This window comes from Sebastes fasciatus, chromosome 23, assembly GCF_043250625.1.
Source record: "Sebastes fasciatus isolate fSebFas1 chromosome 23, fSebFas1.pri, whole genome shotgun sequence".
Classification (NCBI taxonomy): Eukaryota; Metazoa; Chordata; class Actinopteri; order Perciformes; family Sebastidae; genus Sebastes; species Sebastes fasciatus.
Window position 1 is genome coordinate 4,106,960 of NC_133817.1, and position 20,771 is coordinate 4,127,730.

Sequence of the window (20,771 nt, forward strand, 5' to 3'; positions counted from 1 at the left end):
CGAGGCTAGGGTTAGGGTTCTGGGGGGTTGAACCGATGGATGTATTAAGAGAACTGGATACAGCGTTGGAGGCAGGGCCCCGTTCATTCCTATGAAAGTTGCTCAGTGGCTCATGAAGACAAAATGGCTCGACTTCCGCCTGGAAAGGTACCTGGACCTTGAGCACATGGAACATGCGCAGTAGCGTCCGCTCGACACATGAGTCCCAACGTCACGACTTCGCCATGGCTTGGCGCTCCAGCCTCGGTCTGGGTCTCATTCATATAAACGGAGGAAGGGAAATTACTCTGGATTTAGCTATTAGTTCATTTTACTACTTTAAAAACTAGATTTTTTAAATAAGGACTATTACAGTGTTTGTACTGGGGAGTTGATTCACCTCAAAAATAATTATCTGCTGAGTTACAGACGTGTCTTTCCAAATGTGGGAAAAAGTATTTTTGGGCCCAACGGCATCACGTGACGGACATGGAAGTTGCAATCGTAATTTCGCCTAGGGCACCAAAAGGACCAGAGCTGGCCTTGCATATTGGCGTGCATGTATGGGATTGTGAAACAAACACATTTTTCCCTTTTTTTAACGTACATTTAGTCGACACTTCCATCCCAAGCGATTTACAATGATTGCAGCCGTACAGTAAATGTGAAGCTAAGCTACCAAATTTACAAGTTCTTAACGGTAACGACGTTTCAGAGCCAGAGACACTTTTCAATCCCTGACAATGTTCTTGTGAGAGCAGTCGGACTGGAGTGGAGAAGTGACATGATTCAGCTGGAGGAAGGTAATACGAGGCACTTCTTGACAAGATGAGTTTTCAGTTTATGATGGAAGATGGAAAGTGACTTGGCTGTTTCTGACTGGAGTGCACGTGTTGAATGATGGTTGCGTCGGCGGTCGGGCGGGGGACCCTATCTCAGGATCCAGATTGAAGATGTGCGCTGTGATGGCGGTGAGCAATTGCTCTGAATTGCTCTCAATCCAGTAGAGTTTAACATCTGTCAGTTCCAATGCCAGCCTCGCTACCACATAAGCGTGCACACTAAACAAGGCCAGTATTTTCTGCCCTCCAAAGCTGGAGAGCAGTAACTGTGAAATTCAACCAAGCATGAGTTGCTGACTTACAAATTATATACAGTATATTGGATATCTAGGTTCTACAGTGAAGCTGGAATACATTAAGGCTGTGAAATACCCAGTCATGACACTTTCTCAAAATAATTTACATAACAATGGAATATTTATTTGTAGTTTGATTCTTTCTTTATTAATTCTCTTTTACTTTAATATGAACACACATCCAACTCAATCTCAATGCAGTTTTAATTGCAAAGCTTTTTTAAAAATGTATTGCACAAGTGAATCTTAATTATGTAAATTCATTTTTTTACATAAATCCAGGTAATGAAACCGGACTGCTAACTGCAGCTGATAACTCAGAGCTGGTTTAATTAAAGGTACGATTTCCCAATAACAAAATACTAAATGACCATAAAGAAGTGGACATAGCTGCTGGGTCTGAAAAGTGAAGCCAATGTGAAAGGTAATGTCAGACACTTATAATAACAATTGGAGCATGTCATGCAAAAAACAAGCACTTTCAGTGGACATAAATAGCGGTGCTTGCTTTCCCCAATAGGATTACATTGCAGCCCGTGGGTCTACAGCACTCTCCCTCAATGCTGGACCAATTTCAGAAATTGTTGTCCCTATTAGTCAGTTAGACACAAAAACATGGAAAAATAGGGTCGAGGTTGAAAAATACCAAAGCTACCCACTTTTAGTGAATGTTAATGACGGTGCCAGCTTGCCCCATTAGCATCATATCGCAGCCCGTGAGCAGCTGCCGTCTACAGCGCTCTCCCTCAATATTGGACCAATTTCAGAAATGGTTCTTCCTATTTGTCAGTTAGACACAAAAACATGGTAAAAAAGGTTCCAGGTTGAAAAAGTACTTTCATTCTGTCTAACAGCCAGCAGGGGGCGACTCCTCTGGTTGCAAAAAGAAGTCTGATTGTATAGAAGTCTATGAGAAAATGAGACTACTTCTCACTTGATTTATTACCTCAGTAAACATTGTAAACATGAGTTTATGGTCTCAATCTCTAGTTTCAAGTCTTCTTCAATACAGCATGATGTTCATTTAGTAAATTATGGTCCCATTTAGAGTCAAATAGACCATAAAGCTCCTCCCCTCTCGTCCGAATATGGTCTCATCTGGCTCCAGAAAAACTAAGATGACGATGGCCAAAATGCCAAACGTGAGTTTTCAAAACGGTCGTCCACAAATCAATATTACAGTTTATGTAAATTATTTTGTTTGTTTATTTGTTTATTTATTTTGCACAATTTAAGACTATACAGCATAACAAAAAAATAAATGAATAATATACAGTGCAGGAAGAGGCAAAAAAAAAACACTGGGCTTATCTGAAGCCTCCACCTATGATAGATATGTTGACATCATGCCAGATATGGCTGACTAAGAGTGTGTTCCAATCCGCGTACTTCTGTACTTACACTTACTATTTTGAGTGCATAAGTGCGTTCACACTGGGAAGCACGGCAAAATGCAGTGCACTCAAAGTAGTGCAGTATACAGTATAGTTCTGCTAACAATCCCACAATGCAATGCGTGAGCACTGCAGATGTGAAAATAACAAGTTGTGCAACACTTCACCTGTCAGCCGTGATGCAAAGTTGTGATTCTTGAGTGCCTGAAATCTCCATTGACTGCTTACTACAGAGTGAAGCAGCAAGCGTATGTCCTATAGGGAGTTGTAAATGAGTGAATAGTGGGAGTGATTTTGGAGTCTTTGTTGTGATTTAACTCTCAGTTTATGATGCGGAGTGCACTCAAGTTCAGACCAACTCCCATAAAGGGAATATGGTGCGTTGAGCAGCAATAGTTTAGTTTAGAAGAAGAAAACACAGCCTGCATCTGGATGCTTTCACTGGAAAACCAAAACTAACAACAGTCCTCTAAAATAAAGTCCTCTAATACTGTTAAAACTTTGTAGGTGATCTAGTTATAAGGTTACAAGGAATGAAAGAACTGCTACTATGAAAACATACTGTGGCTAATATTGCACGTGACATTTGAGAGCCTTTGAAGTTGTGTTGCAGAATTACATTTGTACGTAGATCAGTGAATGAACCTCCATGAGAACTACATGTTCAAACTCTCATTAGCAGCAGCAGGAGAACCTTCCAGTGTATTTATATTTAGCATTGCTCAGCAATAACCAATCCCCTGCTGTCAACATGGATTCTTCTCCTGCCGAGCTCTTGGCTAAACAGAACAGTCCTCCCTCTGTTAGGATTTATTTTGGTTTTGGTTCTGCCTTCATACCAGATCGTGTAATCAAGCAGAGATCCTCAAAAAAGCAGCAGGAGTTTGTGGGAAATGTGATGTATTGATTCGTGTACATAGACACGTATTTCAAATTGTTTTCGTGATGGGCAGCACGAAATAAATTCAATATGTAATTCACGTTATTGTGAACCGGGAAGTATAAAGAGCCAGGAGACCTGTGTTCGTGTCCCGTGTGAAACCAGAAGTCAACGTTGTTTTATTTGTCACGCAACTTCCGTACTTAACTTACGCCATTTATTATTATTATTTTAACCCAAACTGCGATCTTTTCCTAAAGCTAACTAAGTCGTTTTTTGTAAGGCAACTTCTGTTCTCAAGTTACGCTACTTACGGAGTTATTTTAACCCAAACTGCGATCTTTTCCTAAACCTAACTAAGTAGTTTTTGTCACGCAACTTTCGTACTTAAGTTACGCCACTTATTATTATTATTTTAACCCAAACTGCGATCTTTTCCTTAAGGTAACTAAGTAGTTTTTGTCACGCAACTTCCGTACTTAAGTTACGCCACTTACGGAGTTATTTTAACCCAAACCGTGATCTTTTCCTAAAGCTAACTAAGTTGTTTTGTTGCCCTCAACACCTTTCGCCCTGGAGACCAGTGTTTGTGTCCCGTGTGAAACCAGAAGTCAACGTTATTTTATTTGTCACGTAACTCCCGTACTTAAGTAACTTAAGTAGCACTTCTGGAGTTATCTTAACCCAAACCGCGATCTTTTCCTAAAGCTAACTAAGTAGTTTTGTTGCCTAAGCCTAACCAAGTGGATCTATTCCTAAGCCTAACTAATAAGTTTTATTTTGAAAAGACTGGAGCGGAAACTGACACGTGCGTTGCTGGACATTCATAGGAAAACGAACAACGTTGTTGAAAGCCGTGCTGAGCGTTTATGTGGATTCAATTTCATGACTGTTTCACAAACTGTCGTGAGACTGTGTTGCTATATTTACACGAGACAACCAATGATATATAGCAACGATATGTTGATGTTATACTGTGTGTAGTCGTTATAATCATACATTGTAGAATGTGTTGTATCCTGTGCGTTTTTTAATTTAACATGTAGTTTAGACGTGTAAAATATCTCAGCACCTTTCCCTTCTTCCTGTTCAGTCATATCCTTCATCCTACACACACACACACACACACACACACACACACACACACACACACACACACACACACACACACACACAGTCTCCGTCAGTTTATCTGCCTCTCTCTGTGGTTTTTTTTCCTCTCTGCTGCCTGGAGATAAAGATAAGCTGATTTAGCGAGTTACATTGTGTACGAACGGTTAAATGATTTTGATTTCTATACCGTGGCAAATTGATTTCTGTGTTTCCATATTCGGTCTGCGATCGCTTGTCAGATTGTTTTGTTTTTTTGTTTGTTTAATTTGGCTTCTCGGCACTCTGACACGGCGCTGCGTGTGTCATTGGGTTTTGTGTGTGTGTGTGTGTGGATCTCGGCGAGGTGTTGATGGAGATGCGTTGTGAATATAGGCTGGCATCGCTGCCCCTCACACGTTGGCATCAGAGGGGTGCAGCGTCCCGCCCTTTACTCACCCAACACACACACATCACAGACGAGGCTGTTCTCACACCTCTCTCACTGCTATGTGTGAGACGCTGTTTTAAGATGTCATTGCTTTTGTCACCTAATGACGGCCAGCATACAGAGGCAGGCATGCAAATAGGTGTCTCGTCCCACATATCCAGCTACTGTCCTCCACTTCAACTGCATCATCAGCTATGTTTTTTCCTCTTAAAGAATATTGTTTCCATGTGCTGCAAACATACAGTGTGTTTTTTTTGTATTGGCTGCATCTGTACATCATTTATAAGTGAGTACTGGCAGACAATGAGTGCATTTACATTAGAATATGCTGATAACGCTTCAATTTAGTGTTTTAATCAGGGCTGTCAAAGTTAACGCGATAATAACTCCCTATTTTAGTAGGGCCAAAGGTGTTAGTGTTATGATTTGAGCATATTTTTTATGCTAAATGCAGTACCTGTGAGGGTTTCTGGACAATATCTGTCATTGTTTTGTTTTGTTAATTGATTTCCAACAATAAATATATACATACATTTGCATAAAGCAATCACATTTTTTTTTTAAATACTTGACAAATCTCCCTTTAAGGTACATTTTGAACAGATAAAACATGTGCAATTAATCACGATTACATATTTTAATCGATTGACAACCGTTGTATTAACATACAAACATCACATCCTTATATTGTATAAATCAAATTGTTTATTAAAGTGTTAGCAACGTGTGCCAACAGGCACATATAAACCCCTTAATCCTGTTTACACTTTTCCTATATATATTAGTCTTGTTTCCATGGCGATACGTATATAATAGAGCACGCCGTCATTGTGTTGACACAGGGATGTCTGTGACTGGAATACACATTACCCTTAAAGACACAGATCAGAGCAGCTTCATGTGTGGTTTGTTCATGGTGTGAATGCAGTGCACTCTTTTTCCCAGCAGAGAGAGCTCACGCTAGGTACCACCGCCACCGCCGTCATGCTCTGCTCTCTCTCTCTGTGTCTGGATGCATCAAGTGAGTGGCTTTCACAGTCCTCACTTGCTGCACTTCTACTGTAACACGCCGTCATAAAAATGTGCAAAATCAAGCAGCATTCTTTTGTTGTAAAGATCTTGCAAGGCATCCTTTGATAGATGAAAGACGTGTGTTGCACAGTACTCGACACGTTCAGATCCTTCTAGAGAATAACGGGCTACTGTGTCTGTCGCAGGGCTAATGGAGGATTGTCAGGATAGTGAGTCAGTCCTCTTTGTCTCCCTCCATCAGGTTGCATTCCTTATCTTGGCTGCTTTTATTTGCTAACATCTCACTTACTCTCACACTCACACTGTTCTCTCTCTCCGACACAAGATCTGTCTTTCTCTAGTAGGGCTGCACGATTATGGGCAAAATGATAATCACGATTATTTATCATGATTATACATTGATTTTAGTGACTACATTTTTCTGTTTCTGTAGCAGCAATATTTTGTTCAGATAAATTGGAAAAGTACAATATAATAGTAGGTTAAATATTGATAAATTAAAAGGGACATGTTTTGTGTACAAAACCTCTTATTTTTCTCAGAGTCCCAAGAGATTTGGTGACCTTTCTGCGGACAATGCCAACCTGATTTTGTCATCTATCAGAATACCAAAGAAACATGTTGATGAAACTTTAATTATTTCTATTTTATTTTACATGCAAATGGTGATATAACAATATAGAAAACCTGATTGGAAATGACAAGCCAGTAAAGATCCGTAAAGCTGCCGTTATTACCTCTTTTTTTCTGACATTTCGCTGCCACCCTGATGCACCTGATTCACGTTTTATTTTCTCTGGCATTTCAAAAGTATTCATAAAACACACCTGATGGTTGGATGGAAGCATCGCTGTTTCTCTCTCCATCTCCATCTCCATCTCCATGTGACATATGTTCTCAAGGGAGCCTTCACTTTCTCCTCCTCCTCCTCCTCCTCTTCAAGTTAACACACTGGAAGTAACAACACTTTAGGAAGGTCACCCGCACACACACACACACACACACACACACACATACACGCATACATAAAGCGATGTTAGGAGAAACAGCGTGAGATTTGAAGGGAGTGGCGCTCAACTGATGTAGACAGCTCTCTACTTAAAATACGACTGATCTTTTCACCTGAATGACTTGCCCTTCGCACAGGAGTGCACCTGATACGATGACTCAGACTTGTGATTTTGGTGCATTTAACCCACAATAGACCAGATTGTGTCCTTTTTAGAGCGCGGTACAGTGGGTCTTTAGGGGGAGATAGCAGGTCAGCAGTAGATGTCACATAGAAGTGGTGTACGTCATCTGGAAGCTGAGAACCTGAAGATTAATCTGAGATGCGTGGGTACCCATAGAACCCATTTTCATTCACATATCTGGAGGTTAGAGGTCAAGGGACCCCTTTGAAAATGGACATGACCGTTTTTTCCTCGCCAAGATTTAGCCCAACTTTGGAGCGTTGTTTAACCTCCTTCCCAACAAGCTCGTATGACATGGTTGGTACCGATGGATTCCTTACTCCTCAGTTTCAAATGCTATCTGTTCTTCACTCCAGCTCTAAAATTGAACCTGCCGCTGAAAGACAGTAAAATAGGTCCCAAGGCACTTTTTTTTTTTTGCTGTGTCATATCAAGAATCAGCGTTAACCCTTTGTTTTCTCTTTCTACCCCTCTGTCTCCACAGTACACTAGAAACGACCTTCGACACCACGGTAACCACCGAGGTCAATGGGCGGAGCCTACCAGCCCTCACCACGCGCTCCTCCCCCATGGCCTGGCGTCTGGGCCAAACCCAAACCCCGCGCCTCCAGGCAGGCGACGCCCCCTCAATGCCCAGCGGCTACACCGCCGCGCCCAGGGCGAGCACGACGAGCGCCGGCACCACCACGGGCCGCTACAGCGGGCACCCGGACCCCTCCAGGTTTGTGTACAGCGCCCCCCTCAGGCGAGCGGCGGCAGCGGCAGGGGCGAGGGGGGCGGAGCAGGGGGAGAAGGGAGGAGGAGGAGGAGGAGGAGGAGGGCTGGAAGGAGGGAAGCAGATGGAGATGGCAGGGTACATGAGTGATGGGGACATCCTAGGGAGGAACGGCCGGATGGATGAGATCACCAGCGGGTAGGATGACGAGTGCTAAGCATGTTGGCTTCCTCTGATGCTCTGACTAATCCCTGCTTTAACGGCCCGATCAATAATTTGATTTAATTGATTCACATGTATAACAATGTTACTCACCAAAATGCATTTTGTGCATTGTTTACATGCATATTTGCTCACTAACAGTCTTCGTTGTTGGCGCATTACTGCCATGAGTGTCGACCAAAGGAATAACGCGCTCACATGCATGCCCACTGTATGTATGCCTGGTACTAACAAAATGTGCACCCACCCATTAAAACATGACTCCATAGTGCTGCTAGGAGCCAAAACCTCCACTATGTACCATTTAACTGACGTAAACAAACATTTTACATCATCATAGCAAGCTTTCAATCTTATGCTCTAAAAATTAACAGAATTGTTCATCAATGTGAGACTAATAGCAGGTACCAAACCTGGTGGTGGAGTCTCTATATCTGTATCAGTGATTGAATATTTAAATGTATATTTGACTTTTTACAGCCATGATCAGTGGCCCTGAGAGCTCAACACACCGCAAATTAAGAAAACACATGCATACATATACGCAACACAAGCAAATGAAGAAACATCTTCGCCAACTTGACGACACTCAAATACATCAATTTGATGCGCAGCATTTACAAAAAGCGCTGCAAAAAGCTCACAACACACGACTGGGACACGCTGGCTGTTGCCATGGTTTATGACTTATGAAGTTATTGAAGTCTGCTATCCGTCATTGTGATTGCATGATTCAGATATTATAATAATAGGCTAACACTAGGTTAACAGCAGATTAGAGCTTTGGGATATGGAGAAAATCAAATATCACAATATTGATATTGTACGATATTGTGTGGTTGACCATTGGTGCTTTAACAAAATATTTATACAATGAGATTTTTGATAAATAATCATCAGTAATGTGGATTTAATTACTTAATTGGTTAAGGCAAATAATAGAACAGTCTGGTAAGTTCAGAAAATCACATCACTTTACTGTAATGCAGCCTTTAAAACCAGGAAAAGATAATACTTAAGCCATATTATGATATTACGATATCAAAAATCTAAGACGATATCTAGTCTCATATCACAATATCGATATGATATCAATACATTGCCCAGCACTACAGCAGAAATCTGCAGTAATATCACATGACGCATTTTGGTCTCCCGTCGCTGTTCTCAATAAACCGCTCGATATAACTGTCATCATATTTTTCTCAGTTTAGCTAGTTTGGTCTCAGCGTCACTTGATGATGTGGACTGACTCAAATATTTCTCTAATAAGCTGAGCTAAGCAGCAGCAGGAACGGTTCGTTGTGCCCTGAGTGAAGTGACTGATTCATGACAGCGTTTCTATTGGCCCAGAGCTAACTATGGATGGTAGTTAATGGACACAATATACTCGTTTTGTTGGCACAAATGGTCCCCATCTGTATGTATATGTACTTTTTAATGACTCAGCACAATTTTATGATTTACAGCTAATTATTTCGCCGACCCCCGGACAAAGTGCACTTTGAAAAATCACTGATTCGTACCAACTAAATCACGACTTTAAAGGTTTTCATGAATCAGGGTCATCAGGAGAAGTGATACATTCCCATTCAAAGCCGCAGTGCCTGCTGGGTTTAGTAGAAAAAAAACTGTGATTCATGGTTAGCTGTGTATTCATACAGTCACCAGGGCCTCACCCATCTCTCTTTGTACATTAAAACGAATAGCCGGCTGACATCCACCAAGGCCGTCACAGCTTTGTCATGCCTTGAAAGTGAAGCGTGAACCTTGAGGCCAGCGGATACGCTGACAGATTAGCTGAATGAATGAAAACAGATAAGTCGGAGTCTTCCACAAACATCGCGGTGACAACGTGCGTGTGAGCTTCTGACCTTCATTCACTCAATAGCAGCAAATGCTGTGGGCGAGTGGGAGCACACACACACACACACACTCCCGCTTTGTATCTGTGCGCTTCCTGCAAAGAGTTTCTGTGAAGCAAGGAGTGATGGAGTAAAGCATCCGTAGGATTAAAGACGTGTCAGAACAGAAAATGTAGCAACATGTCGGGAGGGAAGGGTGATTAGCTGAATTATTAGCTTAATTAGCTGAACGCTAATGATCCCCGTGTCTTATCAGCCGTGTCTGATAGCTTTCTGGCAGCAGCCTTGGATCTTACTCGCTGCCACACATATATGTTTAAACATGCACTTTTTTTTGTGCAGAAATGCTCATACAGCCTAAACTCATTAGTCAGTGTAACCATCAAGTCACTGTATTTTCTCTACTGGTTTAATTTAATTAATCTGTTGCTCTTTATTAACCCTCTGAGACCCACAATAGACCAGTTTTTGTCTTTTTTAAGGGGGTGCAGGGGGTCTTTAGGGGAGATAGCAGGTCAGCAGTAGATGTCACATAGAAGTGGTGAACATCATCTGAAAGCTCAGACCCTGACGATTAATTTGAGATGCTGCTCTGTGTCTCAAGGGCTTAGAACATTATGATAGAAGTATATGATGTCCATCCCCATGCTCTATTATGTCTCATAACTTGTTGCAGCAATTTTTGGGTTGATACCATTTGTTACACAGATTTGCTGCTAAATTTAACCATTTTTTACCACTCAAGAATCGATAAAAATGATCAATAATCCCTCCAAAATACCACATTAAGACACCAAGACCTTGAGGAACACCATAGAAAAAGCCATGCTGTGATTTGGGATCAAAAACATGACGTGACATGAGGAGATTTTGCAAGAATTGCATTTTTCGGCAATTAGATGGCGAGCACTTCTGTTGTGTAAACTGCTCAGAAACCCCCTTATTGTCAATCTAGCTATGAAAGCCATGCATCCTCTGAATGCTCTAGGTCTCTAGTTTGTGGCTTTAAAGTTTCATGAGGCTGTGATTATCCTAGAGGTCACCACAGGTCATTTTATACAGTGAGGTCACGTTTCAAAAAATGGTCTCAATACAATGAAATGTCTCCTATGGGGACTAACATCGTCACACATGAATACAGTTGGGCTCATTGGATCCACAAGAGTCTCAGCTTTACAGTGATACCCAATTTATGTAATTCCAAGACTGTTTAGGGACCCCAGTACGCAGAAATATTCACCCATAAAATTTTCATTTGCATATCTTGAGGTTAGAGGTCAAGGGACCCGTTTGAAAAAGGCCATGAAAGTTTTTCCTCGACAAAATTTAGCTTAACTTTGGAGCGTTATTTAATCTTCTTCGCGACAAGTTAGGATTACCTGGTTGGTACCGATGGATTCCTTAGGTTTTCAAGTTGCATATGATATCCTTATCCTCACTCTAGCTCTAAAACTGAACCTGCTACAGATTCTAAAAGACAGTAAAATCGGTCGTGATCGCGGGTCTCAGATGGTTAATTAATCTGTTGCTCTATTTTAATTAAAAAAGTATGCAGCACCTTCTTTAACACCTACATCCTCTAATTACTTCCCCTCTCACAGATACCTTACAGACGGCGGCCTCCATCTTTATACGCGGAGCACAGGCCGAGCCTCCGACGCCACTTCTTCTTCTCGAGAAGCATCCCAGAGAGGGAGCAAAGAGGTGCAGGGTGACATCGACAGGTAAGGATGGAGTCTGTCAATCACGCTGTCGCTTCTTGCTTCGCTGATGTGTGTTTGACGCTGTTGTGGAGTCAACCTCACCCGGGTCTAATTGAGGTTCTTTGAGATTCACACACGGACACGCTGGATACATGAAAGCACATTGTTAAATATCCAAATTTGCATACAGTTTCACATTCGATTTTTTGACATTTAGCTGACGTTTCATCTCCGGAGCACCTTGCGACGAGTTTGAGTAAGCTCCAGTGGCTTGCCATTCTCTTTAAGCCAGGTGGATGTTTGCAAGGGCGAACGCACCAGACTGTGCTCGGCAGCCAGTGATGTGTGTGCGCAATGAAAAGTGGGTACGCTGAAAGTTTGAAACCGTATCAAAACTTTCTCAAGCAGAAACTGCAGGCAAGATCCTCTCAGAGCCAATTGAGTTGATGTAATCGGCAGGTAAAGCGTCACCTTGAGGCCGCTACCTAACAACTTCTACAAGGATACAAGGAGAAGAAGCATTAGCGATTAAAGGGAGACACCTCAAGTAAAAATATTTTGCATCCATAACATGTCTTCTTTCAGAACCAGTGGAAAGAAAACATCCAAAATACACATTTAGGTGTTTATTTTACGACACTTTGTCTATTTGCGTCTGTAGTTTCCTCCTAAATTTGCATTTAGATAATGTCTCATTTAAATATTTAAACATACAATTTAAAAAAATTGTAATACAAAAAAAATATTTGTCTTCATGTAAGTTATCAAATGGGGAAGTTTCATGGCAAGATCTATTAGTTAACATTTTTTACTCATCTTTATTCACTTGTCCATACGTGTCTTGCAAAACGTATGGAAATTTACAATCTATATCTTTAAAGGCTCTGAGCAAGAAATCTCAACTTCAATAGCACTTACGTCCACCAAATTTTCCAGTTTCACTCCTATCTATATTCTGAAGGTTTCTACAGAGAGGTTTGTAGGAAGGACAGAACCTGACAAAATAAATCTAAATGAATGAATAAATTAATTAATTAATAAATAAATAAATAAATCGATAAAATAAATAAATAAATAAATTGATGAATAAATAAATAAATAAATGACTCGATAAATAAAATTAAAATATCCATCCATTATCTGTTCAGAGTTGTAGCCGGGCTGGAGCAGAACCCAAAATTAAATAGAAAAGTAAATAAACAAGGGAATTAATACACAGATAAATAAATAAAGAAGCAAATAAAAGTCACATTTTATCAATTAATTAATGGCTACCTTTATTTTTAATATTATTTTTGCTACATTTAATGACATTTATTTATTTATTTATTCATTTAGTTTTATTTATTTTTGGCAGGTTCCATCCGTCCATAGGTTTGTTCATATATTATTCATAGCCTGGTTTATAGGACAATTTATCCCCAAAAACATGGCATTTTTTTTTTTTTTTTATGGCTGTTGACAGTATTTTGTGATTTATGGAATGATATAAAGAGATAGACAAAATTTCCTCTGTAAAAACCTTTCACCCTAATATGTCAACAAAATGAAACAAGAATTCTGAACCTGGCTTTATCCAATGTTCAGATATCTGCTCTGGAAATGTATGCATATTAGCACATATTTAATAAGATAATGCAATCATTTGCATATTTAAAGCAACCAGGAGGATTTAGTGAGTATCTGCTGCTCTTTCTAAAAATAACTTTAGAGCACTGACACTACAGGGAGCTAATCGTAAGGCGAACAGTATGGAGGACCACAAGAGTCATGAAAATAGTAATTAAAGCATTTAATTGATTAATAACTAACTGTATAAGAAAAATAGGAATTAATACATTTGTTTACAAAAAATAGAGAGTTTTTAGTTGAAGATAGAAGCTTACTGGGGTGTGAAGGTGAGGTATTAGAGGGGAAATGTAGTGAAAAGGTGACGGGTGAAGAGCTTTCAGCCTACAGATGATATGGAGCAAACATACAGTATCTGCTTTACACCAAACACATCTGATTTGCTCATAAAAAAACAAACATAAAGTAAAAAATATGAAATAAGTTCATGTCCTTGAGAGAGACGACGGTCAGGGCACCGCCCCACTGCAGGGACATCCAAGACTAAACGAGGCGAAAAGGAGAGAGACGCGCTATCGATTTAAAGCTGCCACGCTACGACTGTGTGATGACAGGCCTTCGGAGAGGCTGCTGGGGAATCGACTGATGCGCTGACATTTAACCAGCTCCCAACTTCTGCCAAGATTTTAATGATTGGCAGTGTTACCAGCCTCCGAGTGGGAGGCATGAAAAGCAATCAGATATGCTTCTCAAGAATTAGTTGGCTTTTGTTATAATGATTTGAATTAGTAAAGGGCTGTTAAAGACACAATGCATGGGTTACGTAAGGCGAATTTAACCAGGGTGAAGTGCAGCTTGCAGACGTGCTGGTGATGGTTTGCTTCCTGCTGAATCTGTCTGTGCTACCGGTCTGTATATAGACCACTTTCCTGTTAGGTAACATGATGACGTATTTTGTGGGCGGAGCGTTAAGTGGAGGCAGAATTGAGGGCGTATAAATCTTTGGATGCCTATAGTTAACTATCCTTCAGTAAAGTCAGTCAAAAAGAGAGTCGTACAATATCGGCGAAGCGTTTCAGAGATGGAGAGAAAGGGTTGCTAGAGCCTCGAATCACAGTTTGTCATCTCAGATGTTTGTGATATCTGGATTCTGGTACCCAATAACACAGTAAGGTGACATTTTCAACGTGTAACTTTAGCCCACTGCTAGTGTTAGCCTCCAGTCTTTCCTTTGTTTTGCCTCCAGCTGACACCGTGACCGTAATCATGACGTCGACACACAAAAAGGGTCTTTATAATCCACTTGTTTCACAGCCCAGACGATCCGTCTGTTTCTGGTGTACGTGCTCGCTCTCAAGAGCATGTTCGTCACAACAGTCAGCCGGGGGCGAGTCCGATCATATCTGCGAGCGTCACAACAGGCCAGACCTGAGCGGAGGTTCAGAATAGTGTGATTAACCTGCCCTCCCTCCGTCAGTCTCACACTGATCTGCCCGTCAGACTTTGCAGAGCGAAAGGATGTGTAGGATGAGAATAAGCATGAACACTGTGAACTGTCTCTTCCATTTGCCACGTCGCAGCATCACCCTGCATGCGTTCTCATCTCCGCATTTGAATATTACGCCTAAAGTGTCCCTCACCTTGCCTCGACATAAATCCAAAAAGAATCGCAGCTTCTCTCAGCTAAAGTCTGAGTTAGCGCTCTGGGCCTCTGGGCCGATTAGGAAATATTGATGCCTGCTTCCCCGTAAGATGCCTGCAGGCAACAGACTCCAGATTGGATCACAATTTGAACTCTCTAACCTTCCTTGCTTCCATTTCCCTCCTTACAAACCTGTATGAACGTACACACAGAGCTACACATGGCTTTAATGCTTCCCCCTGCCTCCCTCTGACATGTGTGATTGTCAGAAGCTGAGCTGTCACTTCCCGCTGACATACGACAAAGCTCAGGGGAGGGATTCATTTCCGAAGCGATTGCACACCTCAGCCCAGCTTTAGCTCCCTCCGTAGGACAGGATCTGCCTTCCGTGATCGGTCCCCCTTCCTTCTTCATCCCAAAGCATTCGTCTTCTTTTCCCACATAACCCCCCCGGCTTTAAGTGAAATGAGTAGCGGATAAAGCCCAAGTTCAAACCATCTGTTCGCTGACTTTGAAGAACTTTTCATTCCCTCAAATGCACACGCTGCCGTTCTAGGAATGACAAATAGCAGAAAAGCATACAGGCAAATATACGTTGTGTAGTTTCCCCTGCCCTCTGTCATATTTATTTTTATTTATGGTCTTGCATGTCTACTCCAGTGCTGCTTTATTATGGCTCCGTTATCCAAGAGAAAATGTTAGTGTCCTATTGGATAGGCTGTTTATCTTCAATTGGTGACATTCAGGAGTGATTTTCTAATAGAAGTTGTAGTTAATATTTCCATCCGGTTCCCTCGTCTTGAACTTTCAGTACCGCTGTCAATCAATTAAAATATTTAAGAGCAATTAATTGCATGATTGTCCATAGTTAATCACAAATTAATCACACATTTATCTGTTCAAAATGTATCTTAAAGGGAGATTTGTCAAGTATTTAATGCTCTTATCAACATGGGAGTGGGCAAATATGCTGCTTTATGCAAATGTATGTATATATTTACTATTGTAAATCAATTAACAACACAAAACAATGATAGATATTGTCCAGAAACCCTCACAGGTACTGCATTTAGTATAAAACAATATGCTCAAATCATAACATGGCAAACTGCAGCCCAACAGGCAACAACAGCTGTCAGTGTGTCAGTGTGCTGACTTGACTATGACTTGCCCCAAACTGCATGTGATGATCATAAAGTGGGCATGTCTGTAAAGGGGAGACTCGTGGGTACCCAGAGAACCCATTTACATTCACATATCTTGAGGTCAGAGGTCAAGGGACCCCTTTGAAAATGGCCACGACAGTTTTTCCTCACCAAAATTTAGCGTCAATTTGGAGCGTTATTTAACCTCCTTTGCGAATCCAATGGATTCCTTTTAGCATCACTAAGCATTTCTTTTCTACCTCTCGGAGTAATAAGCAGTAATTGGAGGCGGGTACAGCCGTCCCTCCACTCCCCGGTCCTCCCCGGCACACTGGCAGCAGTAGAGAGGCTTCCTGCGAGGCAGAAAGCGGGAGTGGGTCTGTGTACATAAACTGCTCTCCCACGAGGCTCGTTATGCTTCACGCTTTTTCTCCGTCCGTAACGACTCCCCCGGCTGCCACCCGTGGTAGCTTTATCCCAAACCAACAGAGCCCCCCGAGGAAATTCATCTCGATGACTCATCAGATGGAGACCGGCGGCCAGCAGGTGACTGAGACCATCTGGGGCTAGAACAGTGTGGGCTTATGCTTGCTGCACTAAACCTTACATGAGACATGTGCTTGATGTGACTATAGGTGGTGTTATTAGATACTGCTGATCTCTACTTCTTCAGATCAGCTATGTGGGTGTCCATGTTACTTGGGAAAAATGCTCTGCTGTACAGAAAATGATGCGTTATCTTTGTGAAGGAAGAAGATGAGCAGCAGCAGCTCTCGAGGGAAAGCGTTCAACCAATCAGGCGCCTTGTGTCTAGTGGCAGCCGATCACCCATCGTCTAATGCTGGGAAGCGAGGCGATCCCTCGCTATAAAAAATGCCCCCCTGTGGACATGTAACATTTGTGGAAAATGCCAGCTGTGCCGCTTTTGCTTTGCAGATTGCGCGCCTGCCGTTATTAAGCAACCAAATCCTGCGTGCTGCGATGACGATGATGATGAAGTTGCGGTAATTTAGCAGGAAGCCTCACTGACCAAACTAAATACAATCAATACAAAGATAAATGCATTTCCAGCGCCGTAAATCCCTCACGGTAGCTTTACACTCAATTTCTCTGTGTCAGTCCCACTCACCTTTTTAACCAGATGTTGTGACGTCCTCGCACAGAAAGGGTGAAGCCAGTAAAATACTGAGTGGGACAGATCATAAAGCTCTCGGTGGTCCTGCACTAAAATGATTAACTTCTCCACTGTATTTACCGTAGACTGACATCTACGGAAGAAAGAAAAGATATCTGCCAGCTGTGATTGGTTGTTCCTCGTCACATGACATGCGGTGGGCGCTGCAGCGCTCCAACAGTTACTAACTATTTTCATCTCGGGTCGCAGCCGTCATGACACGCAAAATAGGCGCTTGGGAACTCTTGTGCGTCGCAACGGCGTCGTTTGAGCGCCGTGCCGCACATCTACAATGACAACTAGAATGGCACTCGGAGAGCGCATCCCTCCGCCAAGGTGCGTGACTTTAAAAACAGATCACAGCTCACAGCTGGCGTTACCGTGAGATGGTCGGCTTGTTATTAACACGGTGTGTTTCCGTGTAACGTATCGGCGGATGCCTCTCTCATTCAGCAGCTTTATTATGTTTGTATGACGTTACACTACGTTGTCTCTCATCCCGTCATCTACCGCTTTTTTCTTTCTCACCGCGGACGGCCTGCAGCTCCCGCCGCACCTCGGACAATCTCGCCACACATCCACACACGTATCTCTCTGCTCTCAGAAGGAGGCGGGGTCACGCGTCGCTCAACGCTAATGGATTGTTCATTGTGCTACACTCCACCAATGCCGTTGAAAACAATACCTCCTTCCAAGGACTTTGGAAGGAAAAAGTAACAATAGATTTGAGCATGCAAAGGACGCGGCACGTGTACGGCCCCTTTATCATCACTATGGGAACAGAGACTGCCTTTCACCACCAGTATTCATGAAACTGAGTGTGACAAGATACAGAACAAACAAACAGAACAGAGTGTCAAAAATACTAGTTATTTGTTGTTACATTGTGTGTTTCTCGTTTATGCTGAGAATACAGTAAAAAGATTCCTGAAAGTGACCATCTGCCCCAGAGCAAGCTGAACAACAAAAGCTCAGCTCTCTCTTCTGATCAGTGCATTTAAAAAAACACACACAATGGTGAATTCAGCCTCGGCTAAAAAGGCTCTCTTCTAAAAATACCCTCCTGTCATGCAACATAGATGAGCGCATGCTCGTGGCTTTACTGTCAAGGAGAGGCGCCCTAAGGAGAGTGTCTTGACACCGACAGGCTCCCCCGTGCTCAGCAGAGACATGAATAAGTAACCGGGCCTCGCTTTTAGCATCCTGGTGTGGCCCTATCTCTCTCGTCCTCGCTCACCCTCTTGTCTGACCATGGCAGCTGGCTTTGCATTTTTTTGTTGTTGTTGTTATTTGAAGCTTTGGGGGATCGGAGACCAGTTTGAATGTGTGTTGTGTTGTCCACGCTTGACAAAAAGAGAGCTTGTTTGTGTGCTTGTCCTGGACTCCATATGCATACTGTGTGTGTGTTTGTGTGTGCCGCTTAGCAGCAGGATCCCGGCTGTCACTCTGCAGAGCAGTGACTCCTCGGTGCTGCCGTAAGCAGCGAGGAGATTTGGGGGAGAAGGTTTTTTTTTTTTGCCATCAATGACAAAGCCAGTCGTTATATAAGTTTCTGTGCGGTTCATCTCTGCCAGGGGCGCCGCTTAGGAAGGAAATATCCTCTCACGTCGCACCTGAAAGTGCAGCGTTTTCTGCTTTCTAGCTTTCTGAAGTGTTTCTGGCACTCGTCAGTCTGTCTCTCTCTCTCCGTCTTTTTTTTTCCAGTCACCTTAACGAAGAGCACACAGACTAAACTTAGCAAACTGTGATGGTAATTGGGAGAAGTTTTATCGCCGATTTGAGTACCCAGCTGTGTCTGGCTCGTGTGTGTGTGTGTTCATGCAAATGTGTGTGTCCTCACTTGTGCAGGTGCTCGCATACAGATATAGGCCCACACAAACACACACTCATTAACATCTATTCATTCAGAGTAGCTCAAGGGAAAGTGTTTTTTTTTGGAAGCTAAGTTTTCCTCTCGTTTCTTATTCGCGGGCATTGATTCAACTGTGTCTCTCTATTTGCCATTAATCTGAATATTTCTCTTAATTTCCTCCAGGGGAAGCTTGGTACCCTCATTAATGACTGTTCTCGCTGAATTAATAAGAGAAGTCAAGTAGTTACAGAGTGGGCAGTGATGAAATAAAAAGACATCCTGCCCTACTTTGTTTTTCTGGAGTTTAGAGTCCACCGAACGCCGTCGTACTCAAATGAATCAAGTTATATTTTCCCCTTCCAAGCCTCAAATCGTCCACAGTGCGCTGTTTCACTGGCTAAATAAGAGCCTTCCAGTTTAGCAATCATGCATCCATTATGATTTGAATTCAGCCTTAGATGAATGCCCATTTTGGTCCATATTTTACCAGCCCTGTCTCCTACAAATGAAGTTCCCATTAGGGCTGTCAATCGATTAAAATAGTTAATCGCGAAATGCACCTTAAAGGGAGATTTGTCAAGTATTTAATCCTCTTATCAACATGGGCGTGGGCAAATATGCTGCTTCATGCAAATGTATATATATATTTATGATTGGAAATCAATTAACAACACGAAACAATGACAGATATTGTCCAGAAACCCTCACAGGTACTGCATTTAGCATAAAACAACATGCTCCAATCATAACATGGCAAACTGCAGCCCAACAGGCAACAACAGCTGTCAGTGTGTCAGTGTGCTGACTTGACTATGACTTGCCCCAAACTGCATGTGATTATCATAAAGTGGGCATGTCTGTAAAGGGGAGACTCGTGGGTACCCATAGACCCCATTTACATTCACTGATCTGGAGGTCAGAGGTCAAGGGACCCCTTTGAAAATGGCCATTACAGTTTTTCCTCGCCAAAATTTAGTGTACGTTTGGAGCGTTATTTGGATTTCTTCGTGACAAGCTAGTATGACAAGGCTGGTACCAATGGATTCCTGAGGTTTTTCTAGTTTCATATGATGCCAGTGAACCCGCTACAGCCCTAGTTTGCAATGACAGTCCACAAAAGTCCACGTTGGGAGGAGATCGGGGTAGATGGGTCAAACATCACAGTCAGGATTTTCACCCAGGAGGCCGCTGCCCTTCAGCAAAAAGAGAACAAAACTAACCCTCTCTGTTTTGTGACCTTCCTCTCCCCGCTAATAATTTTCATGCAGTCCCTAATTTTCCTCCCATCTGTCAGCTGATCCATTCATGTTTTGCTTTTTAACAGAGTAGAGGAAAAATGAGAAGCTTCAGAAAGCTCTCAGAAGGTTTATACATCCTACCGTTACGTCCACAGTCAGTTCTCTTTACTGCATACCTTCTTTATCTATCTACAGTATGTGTCTCATCACTTTCATGTTCATGGATATGAGCCCAGCACAGTTCAGAGATCTCAGGCTCTCTGACTGTGTGTGATTTACGGGAAACGGTGATGCTATAATGATGACTCACCTTTAAGGTGACATAAGAGGTTAATAAGACATTTATATCCCTCCCTAGTGCATAATGCATGAGAGATCACACATGAACGACCGTCCGGGCCATGCAGTCTTGATGTAAATACATGTTTGCTGCATTAGAGTTAATGTGATGTAATGTTAGAAGAGAACACAAAGGTGATCTTAACCGTGC

At 42.2% G+C, this 20,771-nt stretch overlaps 1 protein-coding gene across 16 annotated transcripts in view; it reads left to right on the forward strand.

The window, feature by feature from the left end:
- The window catches only part of nav3 (neuron navigator 3), a 470,935-nt gene that overhangs the window by 391,017 nt on the left and 59,147 nt on the right, over window positions 1–20,771 (forward strand). For 15 of the 16 annotated variants that reach the window (XM_074626295.1, XM_074626296.1, XM_074626298.1 and 12 more), the window contains 2 exons: window positions 7,641–8,069; window positions 11,560–11,682. In XM_074626295.1, coding sequence (XP_074482396.1) covers window positions 7,641–8,069; window positions 11,560–11,682 — 552 coding nt within the window. The remainder of the gene's footprint in view (window positions 1–7,640; window positions 8,070–11,559; window positions 11,683–20,771) is intronic. The other variant, XM_074626297.1, reaches the window with a different exon arrangement.